This window comes from Pteropus medius, unplaced genomic scaffold (genome assembly GCF_902729225.1).
Source record: "Pteropus medius unplaced genomic scaffold, Ma_sr-lr_union100, whole genome shotgun sequence".
NCBI classification, from domain to species: Eukaryota; Metazoa; Chordata; class Mammalia; order Chiroptera; family Pteropodidae; genus Pteropus; species Pteropus medius.
The window spans coordinates 18,862,193-18,876,903 of record NW_024352785.1 but is presented as its reverse complement, the minus strand read 5'-3'; the positions used below and the strand labels follow the sequence as shown (position 1 = coordinate 18,876,903).

Here is a 14,711-nt window from a genome sequence, read left to right as displayed (position 1 = left end):
ACCCTTTTTTTTCCATTTTTTTCTCATACATGTGGGACATATCTCTTGACCCTAGTTGAGTACTATCTCCATTAAGCTTCTGCTCAAAAGGTTTTTCAGACTTTTTGTTGATGACCAGTGCCACTTTTCATGATAACGAAGGGAGAATTAATTAAAATGTAGAAAGTTAAACTGTGTTAAAGTCCATATCTAATAGCTCTTGTGCTTTTTGATATATTTAATATTGTTAAATCAAGTGATTTCTAGAATATTTGTATGAAAATATTGTAAGTTTCACTTTGAGTTTTGTTAGATAAGAATGGTCTTGCTTTTGCTGCCTGTCAGGAAAGTGTCGGCTTTTTCACACTCACTGTAACTTTTTAAAGCTAACTGATTAAGATTATATGTTATGATATTATCTAATATCCATATCTAATAGCTAATAGCCGTCTCTTTTTTCCCCACTCCTTGTTTTTTTGCCTTTTTCTTGATGTCATGCTGACTACTCATTTGAAAAACAGTCTTGGGTTTGAGTCCTGACTTTATCATTACCCAGCTTCATTATCTTGCTGAAGTCACTGAGTTTATTTCTTCAGAGAAAAATACCTATTACCTCACAGGGCTTGCTCTAAGAATAATTGCTTTCACTGTCTAACACAGTACCCATTAAAAGAGCAAGAGCTCCAAAAATACTAATTCCTTTCTTTCTCTCATTCAAAATAGAAGCTTGTGAAAAAAAAGCATATGATACATTCATTATAGCAAACTTAATTATTAATATATAAAAATCAATATATATGGTAGGGTCCGATTTCTAAATCCTTTGGCAGTTATAAACACCAAGAATACAGTTGATTTAATTCTTGATTCAATTTTCTACTTCAAGGGAAGCAAAGTGACTAAATGTAAAAAAAAAATGAACATGGTTTCAATTTGGCTCCACCAAGCTATGTGACCTAAAATACCTTAAATCTCTCTGAACCTAGCTTCCTCATCTAAAACTTGAGGAAAATAATACCTACTTTGTAGAGCTCTTGTGAAGATTAGTGTTTGGCAGAGTAAGCATTTAATAAATGGTACTTATCATTATTATATCTGGTTCTCTGACACTTAAAAGATACTAAACTACCAACACAGTCAAGACTCATGAAGGCTATTGACTTTTAACTGCCACTGAAAATCTCTATTCAGGTACCTTAAAAAAAGCTTTGGCTTTTAAGTTACCTTCAACAAAATCACTAATAACTGGTAAGTGATACTGCTAAGCAATTATGTTTTTTCACATAGTGGATATATACATTAAAAATTAAATGGAATACAGTATGTCTGGAAGATTTTTGTTAACGAGGATTCGAAAATGGTTAAAACAGCTTTCACAATAAACCTAGTAATCAGATATTATTTAATAGATCAACTTCCTCTAAAAATATTATTGAGTTAAGCATAAATACAAAATAGATATTGGATAAACATCAAAACCTAATATGAACAAAGCATCACTTTAAATATCAAGTGAATAAAGGAAAATTCATAAAAAGCAACACTAACCATATTTATACTTAAAATCAGTAAGTATGTACACTATGAATTCATATCCTTATCACTCCTCCAAAGTTCATTCTGAATTTTCAAAACGTATTTAATGGTATTTAACTAAGAAAAAGAGGAATTAAAATAACAGAAACTAATACTTGACAATCAACTTAACACAAGAGGTGCTTACTTTGGCACCGCATATGCTAAAGAATATCAGGGGATTTTCACTGATTACAAGACCTGTGGAATTACAATTAGTGGCTGACACTGGCACAACTTTTAAAAAATATGGCAGCTGCTGGTCTATCTTAAGTACGTACTGATATATGGAGCCATGCCAGGGTCCAGCGTTGTAATCATGCTTTCTACTGAATGTTTTGTTTTATCAAGCACAGATTTCACCATGGGATTTCCAGCCACACCCTGCATAAAACAAATTAACATTTAAATATCCACTCTAAGCAAAGGAAACTATGATCACCTGATAATTAAAAAAAAAACTTCTTTAGGTTTTCAATGCATCACAGACTCATACTTTTGTAAAGTGTAAGAAAAATAAAGTTATGTCAATGTTAAATTGCTATTAAGTTTCAAAATGTTTACTCTCAATTTCTCTTTCTATCACAAACCAATAGCAGTCTACAGACCACATTTTGAATACTACTCGCCTGGGAAGTATGTATACTGCATACACATTTGTGTGTGTACATATTTATTTCATCTCTATGTATATGTATATATTATTTCATTTCTATTTATTTATTTATTTAAAAGATTGGCAAAACTTGTCCATCTAGGTCCCAAATAAATATTATAATTAGATGTCTCCATAGACTCATACTTTGTTCTCTAATAAAAATAAAAATAGTAAAAACATCTCATCTTTATTCCTCTAAAGCTTCCTACTAATTTACTATACAATATTCTGCTATGTCCTACTAAGTTTTTTCTTTTTTTCCTAGTTCCCATTTCTTGCTTTGTTCATTCCCAATTTCTCCCTTTTAAGCCACCCCTATTCTTCTGGATTCTCTTTCCTCCAGTAACAACTGACATTCAATATTATACTTTATCACATAGTATCGTATTGTACCATACCGTATATTAATTATATTATTTATTATATTATATTATATATTATATTACATTATATTAATTTTGGGTGCACAGTGTGGTGGTTAGACATTTATACAACTTATGAAGTGATTCTGATAGGTCTTGCACTCACCTGATTCTTAAAACCACACAATTAAAAGGAACCAGGTCTGAGTACTTCCTTCTTGAGCTACACCTCTCTCAAGGTAAAAGATACTAGAGAGAGCAATGACCCAAGGTGGCATCTGGCTAACATGCCATGACTCCACCTCTTCCAACCTACCATTAAACTAAGGCGATTCAGAAAAAAGATGAGTTCATTAACAGTGATATTTAAAACTGCTGACCAACCTTATGCTGAATATTAGAAGAGTTATTCAGAAGACCTGTGGAGTTGAACTAGGTATTACAACTGATAACTGATACAATGACACACGCTCTTAACAAGGAAAAAGTGACAGTCCTCATACAAAGAAAACCTTAAAAAAGCAGAGGAATATAAAAAAGCCAGCTTAGAAAAATGCCATCTTCATGAAATATGAAGCTTTAATGCTATAGGTCAGTTAACCACCTACTAACCTAAAGGTGTTTAATTAAATTGCAGCCACACCATCAGATAGAGTGATTTCAAAATTCATCAAGAAAAATAAATGGAAAAGATTAGTAAAGAAAAAATTTATAGAAAAGAGAAATCAGCAAACTTATACAGCCAAAAACTGATGTGTCTTTATGAATGCAGAGATTTGGAACTGACCTAGCTTACTCATCAATGAACACTCCCCCAACCCCGCCTCAGCAGAGCAGGTTTTCAATACATATTAATATAACAGAATCACAATAATTAAAATAGTATGGTACTACTGCAAAAACAGGCAGAGCAGTGGCACAGAATACAAAACCCAGACACTGACATTAGCCCCCAATCTGGAAACTGAGATAAAGGTGACATACCAAATCACTGGGATATGATGTTGAAACAGTCGATTAAGTGGTCGGGGAAAAAATTAGACTTCTACCTCACATAATACAGTAAAGTATGTATCAGTTATATTAAATTGGTAAGTGTAAAAAAGCATAAAAGAATAAGACATCACAGAAAAACATTTATCATATATTGTGGTGGGAAAAGGTCATTTTTATCATTAAAAAAACTGAAAAGAAGAAAAGAATTATAGAAATGAGTCCTGAAAATTTAGAAGTTTTTGTGTCAAAAAGCACAATAAAATTAAAATGTAAGATAAAAATGGAGAAAACTGCAACATATAGCATATAATAAAATATTCTTACTACATTGAGCTCTTATGAATTCATCAAGAACATCATCCTAATTCAAAACTGGGCAAAGAATAAAGACGTCACAAAAGAAAACTATAAATAGCAAAAAAAAATCACATAAAAAATGTTCAAATTCAGTAACAAAGAAGTGCAAATTAAAACAAAGTATTTTTTTTGCCTATAAAATTAGAAAATGTTGTATTTCAAGTTAATAATCAGTACTAGCAAGTAAAAAATGCCGTGACATATTGCCTTCCTGAAGAGCAATATGTATTAGTAATTTTTAAAATGTTCCCACTGACATTCATCAAGAAATAATCCTGATAAAACAGAGATGAACATAAAGATTTGTATATAAGAGTGCTCATCACAGTTTTATTGATAAGAATTACAATTAGAAAATGTCAAAACACATTTGTAAAATAAAACATGGGAAATAAATGCAATGACATGCAAGGCGAAGCAGCCAGAAAGAAGAAAAATATTTTGTGACTAGAAAGATGTTCCTGATATATGATAGGCAAAGACAAACAAAAAAAACCACAAAATAGTGTCTGTCCACATGTCACTACTCCAATTTCATTTATTAAAAAAGAAGTACATCTACACAGATATGCACATACAAAACACATAAGAGGAACTGTGGAAAACTGGCAATAAGATTAATAAAGATATTTTTTCCTTATACCATTTTGCATTTTCAAAATTCTCTCTAATGAACATCTATTAGTTACATAATTTAAAAACTAAGCGTGGTTTCAAAGTAAATACTGCTTACCTTAATAAAACCCCAGAGTCCACCAGCAGATGCTTCATCCTGACCTCTACCAATTCTAGGATCTTCTTGTTCCTCTGGAAAAGTAATGGCCGATGTGGTTTCAGTTCCCTGGGCCAGAGATGTCAAACTGGCTTGCTGAGTAATGGGAGTTGGCAAAATACCTAGTCAAAGGTAAAAAAATGTTTAAAATGCATAATTTATTACATAAATTCCTAGAAAAAAGAAGATATAATAGATGAAATGAGTACTTCAAAACGGCTTAAATAATGTAACTACATACTCAGGCATTTCAAGATTGAGTTATGGACTCAAAAATTCACCTAAAGCTTTATAAAATGCAAGTTAAACAAAATTCCAGAAAAGAAATTTCTTTCATTTTCATAGGCTTACACCACCTGTCCTAAAAATGGACAAAAAGTACATGTATTAAAAAGTACTTCATATTTGCTCTATTTAGCACTTAGATGTGGACAGCTATAGTTCTATTTTCTTTTACACATAAAAATAATTGATGTGAGAAACCAAGCCCATCAGATAAAACATGTAACAATTAGTACACATACTCTGTATGCCCTATTTTAACTCAAAAAAGGAAATTCACATATACACTAACATGGGTATAATATTTATTACTCTACAAAAAATTTTATTTATAAAGGTAGATTCACAAAGTTGGATAATAAAAATCACAAAGTTGCTTCCTTCCCTAAAATGAGAAACAACAGGCAGAAGATGACATGGATGAAGTTTTGATACTGGTTTCCAATAACCATTGGAATAGGAGGTATAGCTGACCTCGAAAAGGAAATGGTCCAATACCACCAACTTATGGCACATATGAGCTTTTATTTGGTTGTGAATTTTTACCTGGCTAAATAAAACTACTCCCTGGATCATTCGGTCCTGATAATTTTTTAAATAAAGCTTTAAAAAACTCTCATACTTCACCCTGAAGTTTCTCTATAAGTGCACAAAATGTCAGGACAAAATTTTGGAATTTTGTCTGACACTCTATATGCTAATCACATACTACTAAGTTTTACAACATATAAAAATCATATACTGTCACAGCAGTTTTATTTTAATATCTTAAATAGGAAAAACAAAAAGAAGAAACAGGAAACCAAAGAAATGCATTTAAAACATGAATGCAGAGAAACTGGAACCCTCGTACACTGCTGGTGGGAGAGCTGCTTTGGAAAGTAGTCTGGCGATTTTTCAGAAGTCAGCAATTCTCTGTCTACATACATACCCAAGACAAATGAAAATATGTCTATATTAAAACTTGTACACAAATGTTCATAAAAGCAGTATCCATAATACCCAACGAGTGAAAATCCAAAAGTTCATCAACTGATGAACTGAATAAACAAAATGTGGTCAATCCATACAATGGAATATTATTCAGCCATAAAAAGTAAAGAAGTACTGACACATCCTACAAGGATGAACCTTGAAAATATTATGTTAAGAAGCCAGTTACAAAAGACCGCATTTTTGTAAGATTCCATTTATATGAAACGTCCAAAATAGGCAAATTCACAGAGACAGAAAGTAGATTAGTGCTTGCTTAGATCTGTGAGGATTTGGGAGGAAGAAAGAAGTGACTGCTAATAGCAACGGGGTTTCTTTCTGGAGCAATTAAAAGGTTCTAAAATCGATTGTGGTGATGGTTACACAACTCTGTAAATACATTAACAAGTACTGAACTGTACACTTTAAATGGGAGAATTACATGGTATGTAAATTATATCTCAATAAAGCTGTCATTAAAAAAATAAAACATTACCTATAGCCATTTATTTCAAAGTATCAGTAAGAGAGAATTACCTGTTACTGGAGGTGCAGAAAATGATGGCATCAGAGGTGTCTGGGGAGCTCTTCCTGCATGTCCCCTTGTAATGTCGTAAGCTGAACCAACAGAAAATCCAGATGTAGGAGGACCGGAAGAGGGTGCAGATAGAACAGTACTTGGGGCAGAAGTTGAAGTTGGGAAGTGAGGTAAAGGAGGATTACTGAAGGTAGCAACAGTTGGTGGAGAAACAGGAGGTGGTACAGAAGTAAGAAGGGGTGGAGCAGAAGAAACTGGTGAAGGAGGCACAAAAGGCAACGATGCAGAAGGCCCCACAGGAGGAAGAGATTGCTGAGGGGTAGAGTATGCATGTGGTGGCAAGGATTGCATAGAAGATACATTTGGAGAAGAAAAGGAACTGGTTGCAGCTAGAAAAAAATGGGGAGAAAAAAACCACTAAATTAGAAATGCTTTTCACTTAGTTTTCAAAGTATCGCTTTACTTTCTTCCTGCAAAACTATTAAATATAACAGATCATATCCCAAGAATTATTTTTTAAATGTGTAATTTAGAATACACAACAAACACGATTCAATGCAAATGACTTTTAACTCCCATAAGTAAAAGGAGCAGCTATCTAAAATTATGGTACTGTTCATAAGATCTGTTATTTGTCTGTTTTCATGTTTTAATAGACTAAAACTATTTTTAACTCCTGCTGAAATGAGCATAATATACACACTGAAGGTCCAACTACTTTGGTCAGATTAATCACCACACAGAGTCACAGAACATGAGACAAAACTTTTTAGTATATTTTTGTCATATGATTTATCATCAATATGAAAATAAGGTACCTTTATATAGCAAAACATACATGTTTCCTGTCTTTGGGCCTAAATAAAAAAAGACCTATTTCCCTTCATCTTGGCAAAGACCAGAGATGTTTTAAAATACGCATTCTCTTTTTACCTAACTCTGAGAAAAGGTAAAAGTCTCTTTATTATCTTCAAAACACACTAGATGCTAGACACTAGACAACTCCATGTACCTAAAGGAAGTGGGGTGGAAGACAATGCAGCAGCAGCAGCCAGTCCAGCAAGATTTGGTGGAGGAGTTCCAGGTGGTGTCGTCTCTATTCCACTCTCTTCCATCATTTTTCTTCAATTATGGTGTACTGTAAAAATATAAAAATGTACTAAGTATTACACAGTAGTCAAAAGTATATTTTTAAGGCTTGTATAGTGAGAGAATAATTTCATTGAATAATCATTAAAGGATGGATGTCTGTCTTAATGTTTATAATGCCATTTATTTCCAGATGAAGGGTCTGTCAAAATTCCTAAGTCTGTGAGAATATTAAATATGTAAGCATTTCATACACGTACTTTATAATTAGAAAAAAATTTTATGCTCACTATATAACTAATCATCCAATATACTGGTAAATAATATATACTATTATATAAGCAGTAAATTATATTAGTAAAAATTTAAATAATAAATTACTAATTTAATTTGTCACATGAATATTAGATTTATATCTAGGTTCCAGTCATTATTACATTTAAAATAAAAATAAATTATTTAAGTTTTTGAAACGCTTCCTCTCTCCCCATAAAGCTTTGTATGTGGGCTACTCCTCTTGTTAACATTAAAAAATAATAAAAAATACTCAATTCTTGGTTTTCCTAGTTCATATTCTAAAACATACCCAGTAATGGCTGAATGATATGTCTCAGGTTTTAGAAAAGTTAACTAGAGCAAAAATGCCACTAGATAGCAGGGTCCTAACAGATGACAACAGATTATAAAAAATGGGAGAATGCCTTTAAAAATTATTCACTTTCAAGCCTGTCTCTAGTATAAACTCAAAACTTTTAAATATACCAAATATGTTGTTGATGTTTTTACTCATTTAACATTCAGTGAAGGTCAACTGCTTGCCAAGCACTGTACTGATGCCTCTGGAAATATAATGAAAACAAAAACAGGATACTTACACTTCAGTACAGGAGATAATTAAAGAATAACATTAATGTAGAATGAATTATAGCCTGGATTATGTGCTCTGAGCATAAGAACACAGATGTTTTACATGTTTGATTTTCTTTTCTTTCTTTCTTTTTTCTTTTTTTTTTCTTGCAATATGATTTTTGACTTGAAGGTCTGGGAAGGGTCTGTCAGGAAGTCACATATAAACTGAGATGTGAAGGATGTGCAGAATTTAATTAGGCGAGGGAAAGGCAATAAGGAGGGCAGATTCTAGAAAAAGTGAATGTACAAAAAGTATAAAGACCCTATAAAGTAGAAGGACCAAGATACATTCAAGAAAACCCATGTCGCAAGGAACAGAAAAGAAAAATGGACCTAGAGACACAGGCAGGAGCCCAGACTGTGTTGAGCTTTTTAAGCCAGGCTAAGGAGTTGGTTTTTCTCAAGAACATGACGTCACTATGGGGCATTTAGGCTGGAAGTGACCTTTCTTTTGTTTTGTCTTTTAACTTTTTTGAAGAAATTTTATATTGACAAAAAGATACAAAAATAGTACAGAGTTCATAAGTACCCTTAACCCAGCTTCTCCCAGTAACAGTATCTTATATAACTATAGCACAATGAATCAAACCCAGAAAATTAACATTGGTACAATACTAGTAACTAAAATACAGACTTTATTAGGACTTCACCTGTTTTTATATTTGTGCACGTGTGCATGTGTATGTGTAGTCCTATGTTCTATAAAATCTCATCATATGTAACAACTCATGTAACCACCATCACAATCAGGGCACAAGTGTTCCATCACCCTCAAGAAATTCCCTGATGCTGCTCCTTTATCACACCTTACCACCAACCACAAGCCCTGGCAACCAAATATTCTCTATGTTTTCTCATTTCGTGAATGTTTCAATAGAATAATACACAACATAAACCTATTGAGATTGGCTTTTTTTCATTCAGCATAACGCCCTTCAAATCCATCAAGTTGTTGGATGTATCAATAGTTAGTTCTTTCTTATTGCTGAAGAGTACTCCAGTTTATAGATGTACCACCGTTTATCCATTAATCTGTTGAAAAACATTTAGGCTGATTCCAGCTTTTGTCAATTTACATTTGTGTTTTGAAAAGATTCTTTTCATGACAATATGCAGATTGGGCCATACGGTAGTCAGTAGTCAGAGTAAATGCAGAGACTATTAAGCAGGACGCAGAAGTACTTCACATAGAAAGTGATAACACCCTGGACTTTTAGGGATGTGGGGAAAGAGGGTACCTGTCTCCTAAGGGTCATTTGGCAATGCCTGGAGACATTTTTGGTTGTCAAAACTAGAGGAGTACTACTAGTATCTACTAGGTAAAGACTGAGGATTCTGCTAAAAATCCTACAACACAGGACGGCCACCACAAGAAAAAATTATCTGGCCCCAAACATCAATAATGCCAAGGTTGAGAAACTTTGGCCTAGATTAAGGTGATGATACTGGAGATAGAGAAGCACAGATTCAAGAAATGCTTAGGTGGTTAGATTCAGTGACAGACTGGATATGGGAGCAATGAGGAAGAGAGGCATGACTTGGACAACTGGATAGATGGTAGTGCCATTCGCTAAGAGAACATTAAAAAGGTCAAGGTGTTTGATTTGGGGGAAGGGTGGTATGTAGTGTTTAATATTGGACATGCCAAGTTAACTCCCTTGAACCATCCAAGGAAAGGCAATGACTTGGTCTGCAGCTTAGAAACCACATAAGTGTGGGTCTTTTGCATTTACTGATAGTCTCTAAAGTCATGCTCTGAGATAGGTTAAGAAGAGAATACCAAATGAAAAGAGATGACCCAACCAATTTCTGAATAACCAGGCAGAAGACAAGCTAGCAGAGAAGAATGAGAGATGACCAGAAAGAAAACTTGAAGACTGTGGTGTCCAAAAGCCAGAGTGTTTCAAGGCAGGCACAGGTGCAGAGACACCAAAAAGGATGATATCTGAAAAATTTAACGATTTGCCAAACTGGAGACGAATGTAGTGAGAGCTGTTTCCATGGAAAGAGTGGGGATAGAAGCCAGTTTGAACTGGACTGAGGAGTGGGAGTTAAGGCAAATGGGCACAACACTTTCAAAAGTTTGGCTGCGAATGCAGAGGAAAGATCTATGGCAGTAAGTAGAGAACAGAGATCCAGGGAGGCAAAATCCTTTCATTCTGTACCAAAATACCAAAGGTAGATAACCTGGGGCAGAAACAGCCCTCAGGGGATTTTTACCACTCCCAGCAAAAGTTCTTTCTTCTTCATCGTCCCATTTTTTCTATTAGTTATTCATTTCCTTCTACAGACGCTACCAAAACCTTACAGTGATTAGTGGAAGTCAGATTTAATAATAACCTTGATCCCTAACATTAAATACCTTGGCAAAGGAACCTGTACAATGTATACAACCCATAACATGAAATCAATGGTCATTTTTTTTTTTCAGTCTTTAAAAGCATTACTATCTGAGAACTGGCTCAAAGACAATATTGGGTAAGTTGTGTATATATAAATGTAATACCTTCTACTAAAAAAAAAGCTGTTGTGATAAAATAACAATGAAGTGTCAGAGTGGGTAAAGGTTTTAATGCTCAAGTCTGGGCACAAAACGTGAATTAATGTACAAACATTAAAGTGGATGGCTATTTATTTAGATACAAGGAAACAGGATAACGGTGCTTTGATAACCGTAAAAACACTACAAGCAAGTATTGTACTACTACTGGTGAAAAAGATGGTCTGTACTACCAGAGAGTGAATGCCAGGGCAGGGTCTGAGTTTTGTCTCTGCAGTCTCAGCTCTGATCCCAAAATAAACTTCCATAAATGTTCACTGAGTTAAATAGCAGCTGTACAGGAGAAAAACTAGAATGCCAAAATGTGTCATGTTCGCAGAAATGTACAGGCTCTTAAAAACTCTACTTTGAATGACAAAAACTCTCTTGGATAAAATTCTGCCAACCTAGGATATGGGCTACTCCGTAAACTTGCCTGAAGCAGGTCCCAGGAACAGAGAGTAGAATACAAAAGCACCCTGGAGCAGCACCTGGTACTGACCAGGGAACCTAGAGGATAGTAAGCTATTTCTCATTACCGGCCCGGTTTGTTGACCTAGGAGTTTCCAAGGCGGGAGCGGCCGAAATCCTGTTACTGGAGACGGTGGCCTGCCCCCAGGATATGCCACGTCTCCAGGCCAGGCTGGGCAGGGCTAAGGTCAGCAGGCGCCAGCCGCTGGTCTCTCCCCTGCGGCCAGAGCACTGGAAGGTGGAGCCAAATGACCAGGGGCGCCGGCCTCGGTCGGACAAGAGCAAAGTGCCGGAACAAGAGCCCCCAAACCGCACCCATAGTGCAACCCGCGGTGGGGTCTCATTGTGTGGAGAAGCGCACCAGTTCCCAGGATGCACCCTGCATGATCCCACAGCCTACGCCAGGAATGAACGACTGGGGCTCCGAAAAGACCCTCGCCTACCGTGGCGCCGGCCAGCCCGCCCACTTTGCAAGGACTGCTTCCCTTGGCGCCTGGCTTTGGCGCCCGCTTCCCGAGCCGCCGCCGTCCGCATGCACGCGCGTTGCTCCCAGGCTGATGCTCACCTGGGGACCCAAGAGAGTGTCTGCGTAGCAGCTGAAAAGTAGGGGACAGGGAGTCGGGAAGTTGAGACTATGGCTCCAGGAAGACGAGGAAGATGCAGACAAGAGTTCCCTCCGCACGTCCCCGCCTCCAAGATGGCCACCGGCGGCGCACGCCCCTGCGGCTGCCACGTCGGCGCTCCCCGCCCCGCGCCCCGTCCCGCCCCGCGCCCCGCGCCCTGCGCCCCGCCCCTCTCGCCAGGAACCCCGCCCCTCTCGCCAGGAACCCCGCCCCCAGCCGCGGTTCGAACCTGTCTGAATACCTCGGTTGGAAGATCCTTTTGCCCTCCTAGGCTAGGCGCTGCCTTCCTACGGAAGCATTCTCCAGTAGGCCTGTCCTCCTTTCCACTCCGCATCCCCCACATGCGAGAATGCACCTTTATTCTGTGCCGTGGCCGCCCACGGAGATAGAGATGAGCCAGCCAAGGTTATCTAGTCTCTTCTCCACCTCTTGGCAGGACTGCACTGCAGAAACAGGGGATTTATCTCATGTATTTCAGATTTCTAGAAACAGCAGTTGCATCAGGAGATAGCCGGGTGGGGAAAAGGTAGCAGCTAATGTACTTATTTTTCCACCGAGTTCATGTATGAAAAAACAAAGACAAAGATGATCAACTTTCTAAATCTTATACGTTCCACTTAAAACAGTACCTGAAACAGTCTGTGCTCAATAATATACATTAAATAAATCAATGAATGGAGTGCAATAGAAGAAAATAAGGAATTTGAAATCAAAAGTCCTGGTTTGGGTCTGGGACTACCCTAATGCCAGTTGTGCAGTTGCATGACCTTGTATAGGTTACTTAGTCTCTCTAAGTCTCCATATTTCCATCTGTAAAATGGGAATAATATGTGTCTAACTCAAGCAGGTAACAGAGTCAAATAAAATAAGGCATATGAAAGCACTTTTTAAACTGCCAAATGTTAAACACATGAAAAGTTGTTTTTCTTGTTCCCAATGCCTTCAGGAACCCATTCATAGGTTTAACATTAATTTATGTCTTGGACTTGATCATTGTAAGCATTCTAAAATTCCTCGCCAAAAAGTTAATGCTATTTAATTATGTCTTGACTTCAGATCTTGCTTTGCAACTACAGTAGGTTGTTCCCTTTGGTGATGACTCTTATCCCATCCACTGAGAATGTATGTAGGTGGCTGTCTAGGTTATGCTCCAGAAAGTGCTGTTTAGGGTGGTGCTGAAAATAGTTATCATCTCTATCTTCTTTGGTCAACACCCTTAATAGCTAAATGGTCTTTTGGTTTCTTTATTCATTCAACAAATATTTATTAGTGGTTACAGTATGCTGAGCAGTGGTACCAGAAATGTAGCAACAAACAGACAAGGTGTCAACACTTAAGGAGCTTTCATTTTCATAGGAGAGAAAAGCTATGAACAGGAAAATAAACAAAGCAAGTATTGCTGGTGACAGGGACATTGAAGAAAATTGATAGGGTGATATGATATAGAGTAATTAGGATAGGCCACTTCACATAAGATGAAAGTGAGGGGCTTCTCTAAAGAGGTGAGATTTGAGTAGATACTTGTAAAAAAATCAGGCCTAAGGTTATCTGGTAAGGTAACAAAATATGTTAGATAGAGGGCAATGAGGGGCATCAATGGAAAATGATAGCTTCATGATAGAACAAAAAACTGCTTCATTCCGTAAAGTTTGTAATAGTCATATCAATAGAGAAGCACGTATTTTCAGGTGGAGAGGAGCGAGGCTGAGACTCTGTGTGTCTGCAAATACCCAAAGCATGAAAATAGGAAAGACAAATACCCAAAGCATGAAAATTCAAGGAAGAAAACGTGAGGTCTCATGACAAATACAAAATAATAGGGGAGAACACAAATCATGTGGCATGACTACTTGGTGCTATGTTAAAAATGCTTTACCTTTTTCATACAGCTTTTGGGATAGGAGTAATTGCAGTTGGCAATCAGGAAATGGAGCTATGTTGTTCTGTTAGTGCATTTTTTTCATGCACCATTGCTTTTATGAAACAGCTCATCCCTTTTTGAGACTCTCTCTTCCCTTGGATTCATGATGCTGAATTAATCTCTTCTCCTACTCCTTTCAATTACTACTTCTGTCTTACAAAATTTATTATTTTGTTAGGTCCTCCCATCTTCTCATTTGAGAAATACCTATTTCTCATGGAGATCACACACTGGAGTCATTTAACAGGGGTTTAGGTACTGGCTTTGTCACATTTTACTCCCCAGACACACCGTATGAGAGCCAACGCTGGGGCTTATCTCACGTTCCTCCTTTTGGGAAAGATAGTAAACAGCACAAAGTCAACAAATCTTCACCTTTTGCCTTGCAAGAGCCACTGCGTATCACCTACCAGTGCCCCGACTGCCTCCATCTTTCTGCATGCTCGCTCCTGTCCCACTACATTAGCTGGAAAGGATTCAGATGCTTGGCATACCGCTTTTAAAGATTGCTAATCCCACTTGTACATTCCCGTCTTATAGATAAGAGAAAAAATCCGCTCTTAGAATTTTAACAGAAACCCTCATGCCTGCCTCTTTCTAATCTTTCTCCAAAACTTAAGTTCAAGTTTCTAACTACGTAAAAAGTTCACCATCTTCTCAAATTCAAT

The 14,711-nt window shown here is 36.6% G+C and overlaps 1 protein-coding gene across 1 annotated transcript in view; it reads right to left on the bottom strand.

Annotated features, from left to right (window-relative positions):
• The window catches only part of PRRC1 (proline rich coiled-coil 1), a 35,894-nt gene extending 23,690 nt beyond the window's left edge, over nt 1–12,204 (bottom strand). Inside the window, exons 1-5 of the mRNA XM_039848600.1 lie at nt 12,065–12,204; nt 7,504–7,629; nt 6,491–6,880; nt 4,661–4,821; nt 1,836–1,938 (exon numbers count right to left, since the gene is read on the bottom strand). Coding sequence (XP_039704534.1) covers nt 1,836–1,938; nt 4,661–4,821; nt 6,491–6,880; nt 7,504–7,609 — 760 coding nt within the window. The 5' untranslated portion in view covers nt 7,610–7,629; nt 12,065–12,204. The remainder of the gene's footprint in view (nt 1–1,835; nt 1,939–4,660; nt 4,822–6,490; nt 6,881–7,503; nt 7,630–12,064) is intronic.
• Between the last annotated feature and the right edge of the window lie 2,507 nt (nt 12,205–14,711).